The sequence below is a fragment of the Chiloscyllium punctatum genome, chromosome 10 (assembly GCF_047496795.1).
Source record: "Chiloscyllium punctatum isolate Juve2018m chromosome 10, sChiPun1.3, whole genome shotgun sequence".
NCBI lineage: Eukaryota > Metazoa > Chordata > Chondrichthyes > Orectolobiformes > Hemiscylliidae > Chiloscyllium > Chiloscyllium punctatum.
Genome location: NC_092748.1, coordinates 98,437,770 through 98,459,710, shown reverse-complemented (window position 1 = coordinate 98,459,710; position 21,941 = coordinate 98,437,770). Strand labels below are relative to the sequence as shown.

Here is a 21,941-nt window from a genome sequence, read left to right as displayed (position 1 = left end):
GCATGAGTCTTTATCCGGCAAGTATGAAATTACAATTCAGCTATTTTTAGCCTGCTGAACACAATTATGCTTTTATCTTATTTCACTCATGCACAAATATGCAACATAAAAGCTTAAGAAATAGGACCAAGAATGAACAATACAGGCCTTGAAGCCTGCACACCTGTTCATTCATTCAATAAGATTATAGACGAAGTTCTCCCTCGCAATGCTTCTTTGCCCCTTATTATTCTCAATCTTGAAGTCAGTGAACATGTACATCCCCTCGGGTGGAGAATTATTCACAGCCCTCTGTGTGAAGACATTTCTTCCTTGTTCTAATTGGTTTATCCCTTAGCCTGAGACAACATTCCATAGTGCTAGACACTCCAGCGGAATAAAATAGGTTCACAGCATGTGATATTATAGACTTCAAAACTTTAATAACTGTTCATGGATTGAATGGATCAACAAAAGATAAACTGTTACACACAAAGAAGCAGCAATACCTCTCTCTGGAATAAGCTATTATGGGACAGGGATCTAAAGCAATTAGCCATGCCTGGAAGTTGAAGCTACATGAATAAAACTGTTTTGACATCTGCTTGATAACTGGATGCTTGATGACACAAGGACAACTGATTGCCCTGCAGAAGAAATTAAGGAGTTAATTGCAGGAAAGCTGTGTCTTCAAACAAACAGTCAATATCAAATGTAATAAGGACCAAAAAACCTACTTTTGATAAGAAGACAAGCTGCAGCCTTGCTATAATTTGGATGAAAGTATTTAAAGAATCGTCAGTATTACCACATCACAGACCTGGAGGACGAAAATCTGTATCAGAATCTAAAACCAGAACTTCCCTTTGGCAGAACTTCATCTTGTGTTCTACGTAGTAAGCCTATTCTAAGAGGAAATGTGGCAAAATGAGGAAGGGTGAAAATCCATTATGTCTTAAAAAAGACATTTCTAGCAGAGTCGCATTCCTGCTGCTCTGACTAGTGCAGTCATATTTATATAGTACATCCACTTTCCTTGAATAACAGGCTATTGTCAATCCAACTGGTCTGAGGGGAAAGGAACCAGTTGAATCAAGAATGCAATATGTGTAAAGTTGTCTAGCCACATAGAACATTCCCATGTCACCTGTAAGAAGTTGTAACAGTTAATGAGTTCTGAGGTTGATCATAAATGAAGAAACTGGTGAGGTTCACTGTTCTCTTATCATGGTCACTTGGATTGCTGACAATATGGACTAACGTCTTAAGGAAGAGTAGAAACATCAGGGCTAGAGGGCTGAAGGGAACCCAAAATTAAAATGAAAGGAGGCATACTAAGGACTGAGAACATTGTAACTTGAACAAAACTTGCATAAGTGCCATCAGCATTGGCAAGGTCCATCAAGGATTCATAATGGCGAGGACGTCAATGGAGGTGAGATGGCACTAATGATTGGCAACTTTCATTCCAGCAGCAGTGGTGAAGGGGAATTATGCATGGCAAAATGACCCATGACAGAGCACTTAACAAAAAGAACTGTAAATTTGAATGCTTTTTAAAAATTTCTTCATTTCTGTGACTTTGTATTCTATGTTTTTGGTTTATTTTTCAGCATTTTAACAATGGCATCAGAGTGGTGACACTGTACAATACTTTTCACTGCATTTTGTAACAAAATACATGTGACAATAAATAAATGAATATTTACTCAACACCTTGAGATCAACTTTCCCTTTAACCCAGCAAGCTGTTTGCAACACATATTTCCTCAAAAGAGCATGTTCATTTAATAAATGCAATTCAATCAACATTGACAATTTATGCTAACATCTCATTTCTTCTTTGACAGCTGGAATTTAGACAAAACTGGGTAGTCTGCATAATGAGAGGATATTTGCATGTAATTATGGCAATTTTACAATTCAACCTATCTCATTTTGTCAGTAATAACAAGTTAATTGCATCTTCAATCTAGCTGAGCCAGGAGTTTGACTTTACAAACTTTAACAAGCTTGTTATAATTTGTAAATTTCTGTTGGGAATTCAATCATAGTATACTCAAGTACTTGGATTGAGTAAAGTGACTCAAGGATGACATTGAGACCTATACAATGGTATATAGAAAATACAGCTGAACGTGATTTAACTTCATATAATTACAAATCTATCTGTATAGGTACGTGGTGCACAACACTTTCTGAACGCTTCAATGCTTATTTTTAGTAGATGTTTCACTTAGTATTTCTTGTCCTGCGTGGAACATTCGTAACTGTAAAACTGACTTAAAAAATTCAGCACAGTAATAAACTAAACAAGCTTATCCTAGTTTGAAGCCAGTCATTTTGTTTAAGGGTCAACAATTATAAAAATAAATGTAATTATTTGAAGATGCTTTTTTGATTAAATCTTTTATATTGACAGCCCACCAGCCATTCTGCTAATGGCTTCATTTAGGAACCAGCAGAGTGCAATTATTCAGTCGGAGATGTCGGCTTCGCTAGCTTTCCACCATTTATTCTTTATTCCAAATAGCAAGGCAGAGATGAGTGATTTCTGGAACAATGGTAATCAAGTGTAGGTGCTCAAAGTATATTTAAGGAGAGAGTACCAAGATTCCGACCTAGTGACAAGAAAAACAATATTAGTCCAAGTCAGGATGATGATTGATTTGGAGTGAAACTTTCAGGTGATGGTATTCCCATGTATCTGATGCCCTTGTCCTCTTAGTCAGTAATGATCATGATAAGCTGTAAGGCATTTCAGCCTTAAGTGTTGTTTCTCCAGCTTGTGTTGAGCATGACTGGAGCACTGCAGCGGACCAGTGACTCAATATATAGTTTAACAATTCAAGACCTCCTTCCGTGTCTATTACTTACCCACACAACCTCAGGTCCTGTCACGGAATGGGTTGCTCTCAGTACCCATTTTCAATTACTCATAGTCCCCATTATCAACTATCTAGCTCTTTTTGTCCCTGGCTTTCCATCAACAATTTCTTCATCTGCCTATCCTTTCTTTCGAGGCTTTGTCTCTATCTCTCCCCCACTCCTATCATCAGCTTTTCCTAGTTGGTTCTAGTTCTGAAAAAGTGACATTGGACTTGAAAGGTTAACACTGTGTTCTATTCAATGCCTTCTGCTTCCATTGGTGAGGATGTCCTTGGATTCTGCAGAAGTACTAGAAGATTGGAAAACTGCCAATGTGACACCCCTATTGAAAACGTATTGTTGAAAATTTATTGGAATCAATTCTTAAGGAACAATACAAAGGAGGAGAACACGCCCCCATCTACATCAATGGTGCAGAGGTTGAGATGGTTGAGAATGTCACGTTTCTCGGAGTGATGATACCGACACTCTGTCCTGGACTTCCTATGTAAATGTGACAGTTAAGAAGGCACAACAATGCCTCTTCTTTCTCAGACAGCTCAGGAAACATGGCATGTCCATAAGGACCCTCACCAACTTTTACAGATGTATCACAGAAAGCATACTGTCCAGGTGCATAGTGGCCAGGTCTTCCCAGGACAGTATGAAACTATAGAAGGTTGTGTGCACACCCCAGACCATCACAGAAGCCAACCTTCGGTCCATGGACTCCACTTACACCTCTCGTTGCTGTGTAAAGGCTGCCAACATCATCAAAGACCAATCTCACTCTGGTAATGCTCTCCCAGGACCTCTTCCGTCAGGCAGAAGGTAGAGAAACTTGAACACTGCACCAGCAAGTTCTAGAATAGCTTCTTCCCAACCATTATTAGAATGAAGAATGGATTCTCTAACTTCAAATAATACTGATCTTGTTAATGTGTATCTTGCCTTGCTCACGTCCTATGTTGTTTAACTTGTTTGCCTCACCTTTCCAAGTTCTTTTTCATCCTACAATTTGTATGTCCTTGTTTACTATGATCTGCCTGCTCTGCTCACCTACAAAGCTTTTCATTGTACTTAGGTATGCATGACAATAAATCCAATTATATCATAGCAGAAAATTTGGAAATTCATAACTTAGTCAAGCAGAGTCAACATGGCTTCATGAAAGGGAAATCATGTCGGACTAATTTATTAGAGTTTTTTGAAGAAGTGGATCAGAGTGGATAGAGGGGAACCAGTAGATGTATTGCATTTGGACTTCCAGAAGGCATTCAACAAGGTATCTCACAATAGGTTAAGTCGTAAGATCCCACAGCGTTTGGGATATGATATTGGCATGGATAGAGTACTGGCTAATGAATAGAAAAGAGTGAGTGGGATGCGGGGTTCTTTTTAGGTTGATGACCCATAACCAGTAGAGGTCTACAGGGATCAATTCTAGGTAGGAAGTGAACGTACAGCAGTCAATTTTGCAGACAATACAAAAATAAATAGAAGACAGGTTGAGAGGGATACAGTTTGCAGAGAGATACTTAAAGGTTAAGTGAGCAAGAAGTTGGCAAATGGAGTAAAATATGGGAAAATGTGAAGTTGTCCATTTTAGAAGGGAGAACCAAAGAACATTATTATTTAAATGGAGGAAAACTGCAGAAAGCTGCAACACAAAGGGTGGAAGGAGTACTTGTGCATGAAACACAGAAAGCTAGCACACGGGTGCTGCAAGTAATCAGAAAGGCTAATGGAAGCTTAGCTCTTATTTCAAACAAGTTGACGTATAGAATCATAAATCCCTACAGTGCAGAAAGAGGCCATTTGGCCCATTTAGTCTGCACTGAACCTGCAAAGAGCATCCCATCCAGACCCACACTCCACCCAATCCCTGTAACACCACATTTACCATGGCTAATCCAACGAGCCTGCACATCCCTGGATGCTACGATGTAACTTATTACAAGAATAGGGAAATCTTACTGCAACAAGGTGTTCATGAAATCATATTGGAAGTATTGAGTAGTTTTAGTGCCAATAATGAAGAAAAACTTCTTATTTCATTGTAGGCTGTTCAGAGAAGAATCACTGGAATGATTAGACTAGATTAGATTCCCTACAATGTGTAAACAGCCCTTCAGCCCAACAATTCCACACTGACTCTCCGAACAGTAACCCACTCCCCTACATTTACCCCTGACTAATGCATCTAACACTATGAGCAATTTAGCATGACAATTCACTTAACCTGCACATCTTTGGATTGTGGGAGGAAACCAGAGCACCTGGAGGAAACCCACGCAGACATGGGGAGAACGTGCAAACACCACACAAACAGTTGTTTGAGACCAGAATCAAACCCTGGTCCCTGGCCAATGATCCTTGGTACAGATGGACAGTCTTATGAATAACGGTTAATCGGACTCTATCATTGGTGTATAGAAGAATGAGAGATGATCGTATTGAAACATATAGAATTCTTAAGAGAAAACGTTTCTCCCCTGTGGGAGAGTCTAGGGCCAGAAGACATACTCTCAGAATTTTGTCATCACTTTCCTAAAAGCAACTGCTGGTCGGCGACATGTGTCCCAAAGCAAATCCATACCAGCCTTTATCTTCAATCTCATTTGCTGGAGATGCCAACTACACATGCCCAGAAAGCCTGGACATTCATAAACAAATGCTCAGGGGAGAAATTTCCTTTCTCAAAAGATTGTGAGTCTTGACACATTGATTCGTAATCAGTCAGGAGTAACTGGGTGAAAGGGAAGGTTCAAGTTAGGAATATAGGATCCTCCTCTTAAATAGCAGAGCGACTCAATGGTCTGATTGGCCTACTCCTGTTCCTTTTTCTTATGGTCTTATATCAAAGTGCACACATCTTGTGCGAGTTGGTGACGGAGAGGTAAAAATCACAGAACGCAAACCAATTTGGAGAGGCCGTTTATGCTACAGGTGCAGCCCCATCATGCAGGCATTCAAATTTCAGCGCGCAGGCGCATTCCCGTAAAGTTAAACCTGCAACGTCAGCGGCTGCGCGAGAGGTGTGACGGCACACAGATTGCAGGACCAGCTGTGGAGCGGTGCAAATGGTCCGAGAAACGGGCAGCCTGCGCGTGCGCGTTATTCTGCTTCGGTGCGGGTGACAGGTGTAGCCCGCCGGCGCAGCCGCAGTATGTGAAATAGGTTGGATGAGGCGGGGTAGGGAGAAAAGCAATACGGGCTGCGCAGGCGCAATTGCGTGTCCGGCCCCGGGCTGGGTGCGCATGTGCAGTCGGGATCCCCCGGCGCTTAGCGCTAGCGGATGAGACGGAACGTGAGGGGCTGGTGGCGATGGAATTTGCTTCGGGAGACACGTCGCTGACCGGCGGTTGCCATTAGGAAAGTGGCGTCGCGAACCAGACGGGTGGTCTGATATTTGTCTTTTCGCTGTGTAAACGGAGAGCATAAGGCGAGAGGCCGGAGTCCGGGACCACAGGCGCCAACCGCCGCCGCTGTTGTTGTTGTAGCCGGGCTCCTGGGCAGGAGGCCCCGGCCTTGTCGCTGGCGAGACCGTTGCTACAGGCCCTGCCTGCCTGGAGAATGGGAATCATCTTCACCAAACTCTGGAGACTCTTCAACCACCAAGGTGGGGCCCAGACCTGGTAATCTGGCCGGGAGACTGCTGAGGATTGTCTTGCTGCTTACTCGACCCCTTCCTTTGCACAGTCCAAGAGTGTGGCGCTGGAAAAGCACAGCCGGTCAGGCAGCATCCGAGGAGCAGGAGAGTCGGCATAAAGCTCATCAGGAATGAAGGGCTTATGCTCGAAACGTCGACTCTCCTGCTCCTTGGCTGCTGCCTGACCGGCTGTGCTTTTCAAACGCCACACTCTTGTGCTCTGATCTCCAGTATCTACAGTCCTCACTTTTACCTTCCATCGCGCACTTGGGTGTTTCACGGTGTACTACCAGTGCACTTAACGCTGAACAGTCCCGATAACAACTTCAGAGATCAGGCGTCTGCAGTTCCCGCTAGTTGTTAAACTTGATTCATTCATTCAATACCCCATCTGTTATCTCTCGATCAATCGCATTCCTATCAATTTTATCCAATTATTTATTTCAAAATGAACCCCAGTCTAACTTATAGGGCACGTGTTATAAGAAATAGGACAGGGGAGTGCAGTTCGGCCCCTCGAGCTTGCTCTGTCATTCACTAGGATCATGGCTTATCCAATATTCCTCAAGTTTACTTTCCTGCCCTGTACCAGAAACCTTGATTCTCTTACTGATTAAGAATCTATCTATCTATCTGAACTTTATCTATACACAAGGACTCTGCTCTATAGCTCTCTGGCAAGGAGTTACAAGGACTGTAAATCTCTGCAAAAAGAAATTCATCCTCTTCTCAGAGTTAAATTGGTGTCCCTTTATTCTGAATCTATTTATTAGACACTTCTAGGTAAAAAAATTATCTCACTTATGTTTGATTTGTCATATATGATTCACTTAATTTCAGATCCATTGAGCTTCACTGGTATCTGAGATACCCAATCTGTTTCAATTTATTTACCTTTGGTCTAATTGAAATGGTGGGGCTGAACTTTTAATTAGTCTGATTTTATTACTTTCTGTTTCTGTTTGGCTATTCAAGTGCTAACTTTCATATAAGTATGAAAAGGTAAACAGTCATTATAATTTTTTGATTGCCACTGCAATGCATTTTTATTGGGATGTGAAATACTTCAAATATTCCAGTGTTACACTTAGCTCTGTGTGAAATTGAAGGTGATTTTGTTATTTGTACAAAGTTAAAAATCACACAACACCAGGTTATAGTCCAACAGGTTTAATTGGAAGCACACTAGCTTTCGGAGCGACGCTCCTTCATCAGGTGATTGTGGAGGGCTCGATCTTAACACAGAATTTATAGCCTATATTCTGTGTTATAAATTCTGTGTTATGATCGAGCCCTCCACAATCACCTGATGAAGGAGCGTCGCTCCGAAAGCTAGTGTGCTTCCAATTAAACCTGTTGGACTATAACCTGGTGTTGTGTGATTTTTAACTTTGTACACCCCAGTCCAACACCGGCATCTCCGAATCATTGTTATTTGTATTTTGACTTTCCCTGAAGTAAATAGGTTTTTTTCTTTCAGTATAAAATTAAACTTCTGGAACTGCAAATAAAAGTCAGAACAGTTCTCTATTATTAGTAATATTAATGAATTCTGTAGAAAATCAGAAATGAGCAACAGGAGTTAGGGGAAATGGAAGCATTGCAATAAATTTTGTCGATGTGGCAAAATAGATAAGACAAGTTCTGATTTGCAATACAGGGCAAGTGATTGACCTTAAAATTCTGGTTTATTATACTGCAGTTGGTCACAGCCTGATAGCTGTAAACATCAAAGTGCAACTAATAATAAGATATATTGCAGGCTGGGAATATATTTAGCTCAAATTGGAAGTGTTATTTCCCCTTCAGAAAAAGAACCAGAAGTGATATCACCCATTGCAACAGACCAAGACACACACATAGCAAGCGAGATAGAACACCAGCACTTCATTGGAGGCTTAGATGATGTTACTATCATAGTGACGAAATGCATGAGAACAAATCTACCAGTTCAGTGAGCTACTTACAACCTGGTGATTTCCGCAATAGCTACCTTTTTTTAAAGGAGAGGAGGGGTGTGGGTCTCATTGCTTTACTTGTGCTCTATGCAAAGCCATCTTCACTCCTCATCTCTCATAATGAAGTACACCACATTCAGACTCAAATGATCTGAACTCCAGAAGGTCATTCATAATAGGTTTGATTTTAAATCCAGAGGTGATCTGTTTGAGTTAGAGGCCCACATACAGATGATTTCTTTAATTTCTTAACTGCTATAAATGAGCTTTTAACTAAGATATTTTCTATTTGTATTGATGCATTGTGCCACAATTAGTTTCCTGTAATATGAGAGACATTTTACAGTAGAAATAATCATAGAACATAGAACATAGAACAATACAGCGCAGTACAGGCCCTTCGGCCCTCGATGTTGCGCCGATCAAAGCCCACCTAACCTACACTAACCCACTATCCTCCATATACCTATCCAATGCCCGCTTAAATACGCATATAGAGGGAGAGTCCACCATCATGTTATGGTTTTGCCAAGTTAAAGATGTAAAATGACAGAAGTTGCAGATTGGATGTGGAATCAGATATTGGCATGTTCAGCCTAATGTTTGTGTGAGGCGACAAGAACCAATTCCCACTTTTCAGTTGTTGGTTATTGTCCTTGTGGGTGATCGCATTTTAAGTTCCAAACTTAAGTATTTTAGAAAGGTGTGGGTTTCTAACTTCGTCACTCTTCAACTTTTGGGTTCCAGATCCTTATCAGCCTCTGGGTGAACACATTTCTCCTTAATTCAGCTTCACTTCTCTTCCCAGGTAAACATCTCCTGTAACTTTAAAATAAATATAGGTCTGGAAGTATCTGTAAAAAGAGATTAATATTTGGGATACTATTCCTTTAAACTGACATTCAATAGCATTGGACACAGAAGAGCAAACAAATTCTACTAATTGCAGATGAGAGGTTTATTGACTGTATATTGCTTATTTGATAAACAAAGTTGGTGGATGTAAATGAACATATATAAAGTAATATAAAGACATTTAAAACAATCTGTGCAGTACTATTGGCAAATCATTGTATATCATAGTACAAATTCTTCCATTATTTAATGGTGTGAGTTAAATATGTTGAGCGTTGTTTGTTTGTTGTATCTGAGAACAACAGTATATATTGTACAAGGCATGATTGCTCAGGCACACAATATAAACAATGGGGTTTATGCTAGCTAAACCACTGAGTGGCACTATGAACTTTATATGAGTATATTAACATGAATTAGGAGACCACTTAGCCCCTTGAATCTGCTCTGTCATTGAAGAAGATCTGGCTGCTCCAATTACTCCACCTTTCTTCAATAATCTTTCAACAACTTCCTTACCAATAATCTTTATATACCTGCTTTGAAAAGATTCTGTTCCTCAAAAGCAAGTAGACGTGGAATCCTATGGCCTCATCACCCTCTGAGGGGGACAAAATAATTCTTCTTTCTGTGCATTTAAAGGGTGACCCTTATTTTGAAATAATGACCCATGGTTCTTGAATTTTCCAAAAAAAAATCTTTTCACATCCAACCTAAAAGGATCCCTCAATATCTTGGTGTTTTAATCCGAAATCTTGGACCTCTTCTAAACTCCAGTGGATTCAAGCCCTGCCCGACAATCTATCCATTCAGGGACAACCTCTCCAAACTATTCCCAATGCATTTACATCCTTTCTTAAATGAGACCAGTATTATACATGATACTGAAGTAATATTCAATTTAATATTTTAATTTTCAGTTCATTGGTTTGCATATATCTGCCATACTGCTGTTAGGTGTTATACCATCATTCTGGATTGAATTTAATCCTGAGTTAGAAGGATAATTTGAACATCAATTCACATTCTTCAAATGGTAATTTTGTCTTCTGTCTCTAAATCTATCAAATTGGCGAAAATGAGAACCAACTGTTTGCTTCAATTATTATTCTATGTAATATGCTACATTATTCTGATAACTTCATCTACCAAAGTCTGTTCTGCCAATACACAAAGGAGGCTAAGGCTTGAAATGAGTCTTTTGGGGGCGAGGATCAAAAATTGATTTTTCAGATTAAACTTCAAAATGGAAATAAATAGCACTTGCTCGTGATAGGCAGACAGTAGTCGACAACCTAATAAATGCATTTAGTTTCTTATCTTCTAAAGTTACTAAGGTGTGTCTGAAATGGAACACTGCACAAAGTCTGCATCACCTTGAATAATGAGCCAAAAAATAGCTGTTGAGTCTTGTAGTCATTGCAGACAGCTACTTTAAGGGAACATTTTGAGCTAGATAATTTTGGCAGTGTCTATTGAGTAGTTGTGTTTTTAAACAAAAATTTTCAAACACTCGGGAAGTTTACAATTTTCATATTTTGATTAAAATAAAAGAATTGTTAAAGTTTGGATTATTAATCTAACTTGCTTTTGAGTCAAGGAATTGGGTTTCATTGTCCTTCTGGATTTGAGCCCATAATCTAAACTGACATGTAACTGAGGGTGTGTTCTACTGCTGGAAGTATTGTATCACCTTCAGGCTTAACTGATCGTTGAAAAATAATCCTGGCAACCTAACAGCCTAACATGTTGAGTGCAAACTTTGACTGTGATGCGTAGTGATAATGTCAGTGGCCTGATTATCCAGAGGTGGTGGTGATGAGGGGTGGGGGGGGTGGAGAGGAGAGACTAGTTTGACTAATAACTCTTGGAATTGAAAGCTAGCCCCTGTAATGATACTATAAAACTGACATTGCTGAAAAAATGTATTTGGTTTGCTAATGTTCTTTGCGGGAAAGAAATCTGCCATTGTTCTGTCTCACTATTAAGCCATTTTGAATAATTGTCAAGTCACCGTTTTGAACATTCAGTAACAAGCTCCTCCCAGTCTGGAAGTCAATGATGCTGGACTTCAAGAAGAGCCTTTCTTTATCTGTCCCTGAATGTATGTCATTTGGGAGTTAAGAAAACAGGACCTGACATAGAAAAATGCTTTTTGGTCATCTGGGCACAGTGTCCAGTTAATTTTGCAGGAGATGATTTCAAGAATGTTGATTTGTTTTTAACTGGACCTCATTGAATCTGTGGAATGCAACCGAGGTATTGCTGGTAGAATTCCTCAAACTCTGCACTGCTCATACACAGTCCAGGTCTTGCTGCAAGAGTGTGGTGACAATAAAATGACTTTGGCTTGTGGATGTCTCCATTGTCAAATGCTTTTTGCAATATATAGAAGGCTGAGCAGGTCCAGTGATCGAATGCAGCCAATTTCTTTGTTCAAAGTGGCTTTTTTTTTGAGAAGTGGCTGCCAAGGTAAGGGAAGTACTCAACATATTGCAGCATCTCATTCAACAGAGTGGAATATTTGATTGACAATGTTTTGCCAATGTTCAACGATTGGCAGAGTTTCTAAATAGAAAGTTGAAAAGGTTAAGGGTGTCTTGCAAATGCAGAGTGGGTAGCAACATTGCAGTCTTCTGAAATATGGATCATGTAGTCAATTGTGGTCAATTTAGTTTTGGCATGGAGATGACAGGTTCAAGTTTTCTATCCATAAACCAGAATACTAGAAACCAGCTGAACTGTGAGGTGAATAACTCTTTCAGGTAATTGATAAACCACATCTGGGCTATTACACAGCACATGTTTTTATCTTGGTCTGGATTGTGTTTTAGATCTTCCCCTCAATGCTGCTGTGGTTATGTCATCATAAAGTAGTTGCATGATTATGAAGTTTCTTGAACACTGAAATTTTTGGAAAACATTCTTCAGAGTCTTGCGATTAACTGATGCTTTAGCAAAATTGAATGCAGTAAAGAGTTTCTTATGTTCAAATTTTGAAAACTCTTTTGATAAAGAAATGTAAAACAAACAAAAAAAAGTAGCAATTTGGATTAAGGGGACATAGATAAGAGATAGCAATATTCCTTACAGAGATCATAAACCACCTACGTCCATAGTTTTGTTCCTATTTTGATGTAAAGATCTTTAAATCTGATCCCTTGGTACCCATTGATGGTATTGAACTGTAAGACTAATTAACATATCTTTCTGTTAGACCATTTATTTCTAAAAGTATTTCCAATACCTATTCACCTACTGGAAAATCTGACATTTTTCATTTTGGTTTTTGAAACAGTAGTGTTGATGTCTTTGAAATTCATTAAGATTATTGATCCATTTCTCTTTCAGAACATAAAGTAATTATTGTTGGGTTGGATAATGCTGGGAAGACAACAATTCTTTATCAGTTGTAAGTATTAAGAAAACTCGAGAATACTTCACTTTCAGCTATCTCCTTGAATGCAAATATGTGGTGGATAATGTTCTTTCCTATTTTAATGTTTCACAGTTTTCAAAGTTAAACTTTAATCTAACAAGCTCAAGTTGTTGCAGTTATGTTTTGGGTAAAACAAACTAGTATTTAAGCATTTTGTTTTCTAAAAAGAAAAGTCGTTTCTAATTTAATTTTATGCATTTGGTTCAAGGTATAATTAATTATTCAATATTTTTGCTGGTGGTCTAAGCTTTCACCTGTTGAATGTTGGTAATAAAGCAACATTATGGCAAAGCTTCTTATCGTCAGGACTAGTGATCTTAACCCTTATCTATAAAACTTATTTTTACAGATTTAAATACTTTTAAATACTGCAAGTTTGCCCAATATATTTGTATTTCTTTGCTGCATCCTGTTTTTCTCATTATTTTTTAATGTTCAATTTCTTTTACTCAGTTCATCTTTTCTAAACTTTACTTCCATATAAACAATGGTCCAATCTTTTTGTGAGACATAAACTGTTGTAATGGTGTATCAATGTTTAAGGACCCACTTTGCAGGGGAAAAGTCCCAGAATTTTGGCATGAATATCACATTTCATGTGATTTTAGTGAATTAATATTGCTATTCTCCATGTTGAAGCAGTGGAATAACTATTGTCAATTCTAATCATTGTTTAGGTTGCATTAATGCTACTGTAATTGCCACTTTGACTGCAGCAGAATAGCCCCAATGGCTGAGTGCGTTTGGAGTTTCATGTTATGTAATATGTGCAAATTCCTTTTGAAAAGCATTTCCTATTAATTTTATAAATTAATTGCCGGATAACTGCGAAATGTTTGGAAAACCGGCACTCATACATTACTGCTTGTTTCCGGTTATCCAAATAATCAATTATCCAAACAAAATCCTCCTTGCTTGTTTCGTTTGGATAATTAAAGTTCTACTGTGTACAGAATGTGATACAGCAATTTTACTTCTGTGTCAATAACTATTATAAGTAACATTATATCTAACATTGTGCAAATATTTAATTGTTGCAAAAGTTACTTTTACTGTTACTGTCTTTAAACAATCTTAATATTAGCATGTACTCAATTGATACCAGTGCACTAGCATTGCAGTTCCCCTGCTACTAATACTTTCTGTTATGGCGAGAACACTGTTTGTTAGTCGTACCATTCAGTCCGAGCATCAGGATCAACTTTGCTAAAAGAAACCCACGTTTACTGTTTTGTTAATTACTTTTTCTCATTAATAGTTATTGATAAAGAAGTGTGGGCATTTTTTGGATATTCAGCAGGAAGTACTGTAGAATCTCAATTATCCGAACATCAATCATCTGAATTTTGGATTATCCAAGCACGATCTCACGGCATTGGGCAACTCAGCATTCCGTTATCAGTTTAATGGCATTATGGGGTACGTTGCCGGATAACTGAGAAATGTTTGGAAAACCGGCACGCATAGATTACTGCTTGTTTCCGGTTATCCAAATAATCAATTATCCAAACAAAATACTCCCTGCCTGTTTCGTTTGGATAATTAAGGTTCTACTGTGTACAGGATGTGATAGAGCAATATCACTTCTGTGTCAATAACTATTATAAGTAACAGTAATCAGCAAAACAGTGAATGTGAATTTAAAAGTGTTTCTTTTCTAAATCCGCACTCACTGTTTTGCTGATTGCTTTTTCTCATAATTATTGATATAGAAGTTTTGTTCCTCTATCGCATCCTGTACGCTTCCTTCTAAATGTAAAAAAAAAGCGCAGTTCCGAACTAAATTCCAATTTGTATGCATGGAATTCTTACTATTTAGGTCAGGGCTTCCCAAATTGTGGGCCGCAATCATTGTTGGGATAGTGAAATGAAACTCTGGGGGCAGCTTCAAAGTAGCAATAAGTGTCATTGACCTTGAATAGAATGCTAACAGCCCCTTCTAATTTTTTTTAATGGTATGTGTGATCTAACTTTGAGGCTGAATTTCTGCTCCAAAAAAGGTTACAGAAAAGATCACTTTTTTTTCTCTCTAAAATCCATGTTAAACATGTCCCTCCTTATAATGGATTTATTTCCTTCATAACTAATACCATTTAAATAAATTATTTCATGAAGTATGCTGATTAATAGAATAAAGATTTGGCTTAAACTAGTGCAAAATGTGGATTTATTTTTATATGAAGTGCAAGTGGATTAAGTTCAACAAAATTAAATGCAATTATATTGTTACAGCTGAAACGCAAAGTGTTGCAGTATTTAGCTTATGGTCATGTCCTGATTGTTTTGTAGTACCTGCTGACTCAGTTTAGATATCAGTAATCATTTTCAAATAAAAGTGGAAATTCATAACTATTGACACTATATTTTATTTTCTAACTCCACTGGTTTGTTCATTAATAAGAGAATTTTGTTAAAATGGATACAGATCCCTGAGAACAAAGTATATCTAATGGAAAACTCTCTTGTCTCCATATTACTAAACATATGTTATTTGCATTGCTGTGTCTAATTTGCAATGCTATTTGTGCAGTATGTTCTGATAAGTTTTTTCAGAACACTTAGGGTACCTTTTCCACTGGAGAGCCAAGCTGTAAAATGTCCTTTGTAGCCCATATAGACCACAGCAATTATGTTACTCTCATCAACACTCCTTACATTGCAGGAAATTTGTCAAATGTGGCCTTCCCTAAACAAATCCTTGCTGATTAACTATGGTTTAATCTGTGTTTCCTCAAATGCAGATATTTTCTTTCCCTTGAATTCTTTATATCTTTGCCACCATTTTACACTTGCCTGGATGAATGTGACTCCAACAATGCAAGGAGAAGCCACAGAGGGAAAAATAGTTCTCTTGATCGGCACCCTGGACACAACCTTCCACATCCATTCTGTTCACTACCAGTGACCACTAGTAGAAGTGTGTACCATCTACAAGATGCACTGCACGCAGCTCACTAAGGCTGCCATGACAGCACCTTTCCAACCCATGAACTCTGATACCCAGAAAAACAAGGCTGGCAGATGCATAAGAGTACCACAAATCCATTCCAGCTACACCCAATCCTGACATGGAACGAAATTACTACTCCTTTGCTTTCACTGGATCAAGATCCTGGACATTTGTTCCTCATGGCACTGAGTGTGTTCTTACACTGAGGTTCAAGAAAGTACTCAGATGGTAATAAACGTTAACTGCATCTCATGATTGAATTAAAATAAGAACTGCTCAATTTCAAGTTTGTGCCGAGTTTCCCTTTTGCATCCAAGTAGGTTTTCAGTGAGGTAAACCTGATTGTAAAAACATTTTTGAAGAGCAAAGATAAAATGCCATGCATCTTCCCAGATGAATTTAAAGTGTACGAATATCAAAGATAAATGAACATACTTTTTAATTATATATTTGTAGCAACAAATGCAAACTGCACTGGTAGTGCATTACATTTTAGATTAGATGAGTTCCTGATTTTTAATCCAGTTCATGAGTGCACCTAGTTTCCTTTTTAAATAGGATAGGTGAAGAAAAAGTAATAAAATGAGTTGTTGCTTCTCCTATGGTTACTCAGTTATTCCAAAGAACAAGATGATCAATCTGCTTTCCAGGCAGCAAATGATCATTCTCACAGGATGGAATTGTGCAAAGAAAATGTTTTTAGAAGGGTGTGGGACTAGTATAGAATGATAAACTGCGTCATGGGCTCTTTATTGAAAGCAATAATCCTATTGCATTCATAGAATTACACCAATATTGTTTACGTGGTCAAATAAGATCCACTGTGCTTGTAGCTAGATTGGATTACCTGATCTTTGGCAAACGCGCTCTCATTCCATGACGTTTGAATAGTATTTGCCAGCATTCTCTGTGATATGGATTTAGTTGTTGAATGAGATACTTATCTGGTACTCATCTTGCCTGTTTTCTTTTCAGCTTGATAGCTTTGTAGTAATACTTAGTTTATGGCTGAGTTGATGGTGAAATAATTTTGTCTGATTTAAAAGAATGGGAAATATTTCCCATCTGAAGCTTTCTCTCATTTACTTATTTTTCTTCTTGCATTACTTTGCACATATTAGATTTCAACCACTCATAAACACCTAATGATGAGCAGAATAACCTGTAACTGCAAAATAATATAAATGCACACTTGTAATAGTTAACACTGGAAAAATTGCTGTTTGTAACTAGAATTCCTAAAAAAAATAGTTAAACGGCAGGGGAATAGAATTGCAAATTTACTTCGGTTCAATGGATGTAGTGTGTCGCTCAGACTACTTCAAGTTTCATACACGCCCCAAGAAAAATTAGATTGAGCACTACATTTCGGGTATGATCCTTTGTCAATTTTGGTATAATGTCGTATTTGTCCATTTTTCACACTGGTTTGTACAATGAGTGGCTAAAATCTTTTTCTTGAACTCTTGAAGTTGTGCAAAAACATTTTAGTTCTCATGGAAATATACTACATACATGTTTTGACTTCTCCTGTACAGGCTCATATAAACTGAAGCAAACTGTACATTAGGATAGACAATAGTACTGACTACCTCAAATAATGTTCACAATCCAAAAGTTAATATTGCTTGTTAAGAGATCTTGTCAACTTGGACTGTGAAGGAAAAATGGTCTATTTCTGCACTTCAGCTTGTTACTTTCTGATTGCAAAACAAAGTTGACAGATTTTCATGTTTCCTTCTGTAGTTCTGAAGGAAGATATATGTATATGTATATGTAACAATTTTTAAAAATATCTTGGGACTTATTGGAAATAATCTTGGGATTTGGCAAAATTGTGTAAATAGTAAGTGCTTACCAAAGCCCATCAGCTCTGTATATAGCTTTTATTTGTTCATAGGTCATCACTGACTTGGCCAGCATTTATTGTTCATCTCTAATTTTCATTGCAAAAGTTGTTGGTGAGCTATTGCCTTAAATTGCTGCAGTCAAATTGAGTAAAAACACCCACGATACTGGGAGGAGGGGGAAGTCTGAGATTTTGACTCAGCGGTAGCGAAAGCCAGGTGGACTAAGTGAATGATTTGTTTCTGCCTTTTCCTGAGGGCTTCAGCATCACAGATGCCACTCTTCAACCAATTGATTCACTTTATGTGATGTCAAGCAATAACTGAAGGTATTGGTGCTACAAAGGGTCATGAGAGCAATCTGGCAATAGTACTGATGACTTGTGCCCAGAACTTGCATGCCCTGGTCTCAGCCATTCTAGTACAGCTACAACAGCAATGTGGAAGTTCTGCTAATACATCTTGATTACAAAAAGTGCAACAAATAAAAGCCAACTAATTACTGCATGGTCAGTCCACACTTCATCACTTTGCTGATGGTTGAAAGTGTTGTCCACAGTACTATAAAGCAGTGGCAAAACAATAACCTGTTCGCTGATTTGCTGGAAACACTTAGCAGGTTTGACAACATCTGTGGGGAGAAAGCAGAGTTAATGTTTTGAGTCCAGTTAATTTTGATCAAGTAATTGGATTCAAAACATTAACTCTGCTTCTTTCCCACAGATGCTGCCCGATGTGCTGAGTTTCTCCAGAAATTTCTGTTCTTATTTCACATAACCAGCATTTGCAGTTCTTTGTTTTATTTCACTTATTCTCATTTTGGTTTCTGCCTAGACCATTCAACTCCTGATTTCATTGCAGCCTTGGTTCAAATATGCACAAAAGGGTTAAAAGTCCAGAAGTAATATGGAAGTGACTGTCTCGATAACGAGGTAGCATTTAATCAGGTGTGGCTAAAGGCGCCTGAACAGAATTGGAGTCAATGGGATTCGGGTAAACCCCACTGGTTGGAATCATACTTAGCACACAACAAGATGGCTTTGGTAGTTGAAGGTCAATCATCTCTTCAGGTATTCCTCAGGATTCCTCTTTAGCCCAAACATCTTCAGATGCTTTCTTAAATGACCTTCTCTTAATCATAAGGTCTGACGTGGCAAAATTTGCTACTGATTGCGTAATGTTCAGAACCATTCGCAACTCCTCAGGCAATGAAACCGCCCATGTCTATGAGCAGTTTGACCTGGATAACATCAAGGTTTAGACTGATAAGTAGCAAATTACATTCATGCCACATGAGTGTTTATAATAACTTCCAATAGACAAGAATTCAGCCATCATCCCTTTAAGTTCAATGGCACTACCAATGCTGAATCCTCCATTATCAACATTGAGGTCACCATTCAGCAGAAATGGAACTGGACTATCTATATAAAGTATTGTTACCTCCAAGATCAGGTTAAAGGCTGTGAATTATGTGGCAAGTAACTTGCCTCCTATCCACAATCTATAAATGCAAATCAGGAGTGTAATTGAATACCCTCCATCAATGTCCAAGGAGCTTGACACCATTCTGGAAAACGCGGCCTGCCTGATTGGCATACTATTCACCTTCAAAGTTCTCACCCATTGAGACATAGTGGCAGCAGTGTGTTCCATTTATAAGACAATGACGTATTCGTGAAGGCTTTTCGATAGCATGCTCCAACCTCGTGACCTGTACCAACGAGGAGAAGGAGGGCTATAGATGCGTGCGAACATCACTGTTCAAGTCCCCTCCAAGCCACACTCCATCCTGACTTGGAGCTATGTTGTTGTTCCTTCACAATCGCTGGTCAAAATCCTGGAACTCTGTAACACCACTGTTGGTTTACCAACACTCAGCAGTTCAAGAAGGCAGCTCACCTCTGCCTTCTCCGGAGTGGTTAGGGATAGATAGTAAATGCTGATCTGACCACATCCCAATAACAAATAAAGAAAAATCAAATGGACAACTTTTTTTTTTAAATTCACTCGTGGGTGAGGGGATCACTGCCTGGCCAGCATTTATTGTCCATCCCTAGTTTCCCATGAGAAGGTAATGATGAACTTGGTGAAGTTTCCATATGCTGTAGATTGATGCCCAATGCCCTTAAGGAGGGAATTCCAGAAGTTTAACCTAATGACAATTAAGGAGCAGCTATGTATTTCCAAGTCAGGGTGGTGAGCGAAGAGAACTTGCAGGTGGTGATGTTGCCATATATGTGCTGCCCTTGTCTTTCAAGATGGAAGTGGTCATGGGTTTGGAAGGTGCTGTCTAAGAATCTTTGGTGAATTTCTGCAGTGCATCTTCTAGATAGTACACACTCCCACTAGTGAGCATCAGTGGTGGAAGGAGTGGGTGCTTATGGATGTGGTGCCAATCAAGCAGGCTGCTTTGTCCCGGACGGTGTTAAGATTCTTGAGTGTTGTTGGAGCTGCACCCATTCAGATAAGTGGAGAGTATCACCCATCACACTTCTAACTTGTGTGTCTTTTTAAAGATTGTCAGGTTTCTTGCTTATTTGTCATGGTGTATTTTTCTTTCCAGTTCCATGAATGAAGTTGTACATACATCACCTACAATAGGCAGCAACGTAGAAGAGATAGTGGTGAATAATACACATTTCCTGATGTGGGATATCGGAGGTCAGGAGTCATTGCGTTCATCGTGGAATACCTATTATACTAATACAGAGGTGAGATTCAATTTGGGGCTTTTTACTGATCTATCAAACCAAAAACATCTTGTGTAGTCTGATGTTCTTTGATTGTATATTCTGTGAATTTTATTAAAGTGCATTAAGATTACCTCAAACCTTTTTAAGCTAATGAAGCCATTGTTAGTCCAATGTGTCTGTTAAGAATATGAGAAAGTTATCTTAAATAAATCTATCTTTCTGTTGTCTCCTTATTATGCTTTTGCTTCATATTCCAACCCAATAAATCATCCAGATCTCATTCTTGTGTTATCTGTCCTATTCTGGAACCATTTAGTATAGATTCAGATTGTAGTTCATTCCCTTACTTATTAATATCATCTTGCACTATTCTACATTAATAACCATTTTTTTCTTGATCAATCTTGCATTCCAAACTATCCAAATCTCTTAGTTGATTTGTTTCCTTCGTATTGTGTACATTTTCAAACAAAGCTAGTTGGGGAAATACATAGCAAGCAGAATTCAAAGGAATATTCACAGATTAAATGAAAGGGCATGAATGTGACAGGGGATAGAATGTGGGAAAATTTGGAATAATCCACTTTGGCAACTGTAAAAAAAGCAGATCAAATTTTTTTTTCAAAACAAAAAGGTGCACAGGTTGGTAGGCAAACACAAAATTTAACATGCAGGTACAGCAAGAAGTTAGGAAGGTAATTGCCATGAAAGCCTTTATTGCAAGAAGACTGGAGCATAACAGTAAGGGAATTTGGATGCATTTATGTAGGGCTTTGATGAAATCACATCTAGAGTTGTGTGGACAGTTTTGGCCAACTTACCTAAATGAAGATATATATGCTTTTATCTTCCACTTGTAGTTTATAGTGGGTCTTAAAAGAAGAGTTTTTACTCATTCCATCCAATATTTGCCTCTTTGAAAAAAATCTAGGGAAACAGATGAAACAAAGTTTCACTATGTAATCAAATCTGTATATCAAACATCTACCTTGCTCTGAACAATTGCCGTCTAGATTAGAGTGGTGTTGGAAAAGCACAGCAGCATCTGAGGAGCAGGAAACTTGACGCTTCGGGCAATTCTGAACAATTGCTGTCAACTTTGTTTTAAATATCTCTCATCAATTTCTTTTCCTCCTTCCTGTTTGTTTGTTTTAATGCTTTTCTGTCCTAGTTGTCTTAAATTCTCCCGATTACCTTATGAGCCATTTTATAAAGACATTAAATATATGAGGACAGACTTTTGAGGCAAAGTATGACTTCTAGATTCATAGAGTTTTATAGCACAGAAAGGAATCATCTGTCCAACTCATCCATTCCAATCAGACATCCCAATCAGACCTAGTCCTATTTGCTTGTCTTTGGCCCATATCCCTCTAAACCCTTCCTATTCAGATGCCTTTTAAATATTGTAATTGTAACTGGCTCCACCACTTTCTCTGGCAGCTAATTCCATAAACTCACCATTCTCTGTCTGAAAACGTTGCCCTTGAGGTCCTTTTAAAATTTTTCTACTCTTGCATCATGCCTTTGCCCTCTAGTTTTGGACTCCCCTACTCTAGGAAAAACACCCTGACTATTCACCCTATCCATGCCCTTCATGATTTTATAAATCTGTATAAGGCCACCCCTCAGGCCAGGGGAAAAAATGCCACAGTCTATTCAGCCTCTCCTGACAGTTGAAACCCTCCAATCCTAGC

At 38.5% G+C, this 21,941-nt stretch overlaps 1 protein-coding gene across 2 annotated transcripts in view; it reads left to right on the top strand.

The window, feature by feature from the left end:
* The first annotated feature begins 6,101 nt into the window (after positions 1-6,101).
* arl5a (ADP-ribosylation factor-like 5A) overlaps positions 6,102-21,941 on the top strand; it is a 35,250-nt gene continuing 19,410 nt past the window's right edge. For both annotated transcript variants that reach the window (XR_011961721.1, XM_072579846.1), the window contains exons 1-3: positions 6,102-6,469; positions 12,664-12,724; positions 20,115-20,262. Coding sequence is in view for 1 of the 2 variants with exons in the window: in XM_072579846.1 (XP_072435947.1) it covers positions 6,424-6,469; positions 12,664-12,724; positions 20,115-20,262 (255 nt within the window). In the remaining variant the exon portion in view is untranslated. The remainder of the gene's footprint in view (positions 6,470-12,663; positions 12,725-20,114; positions 20,263-21,941) is intronic.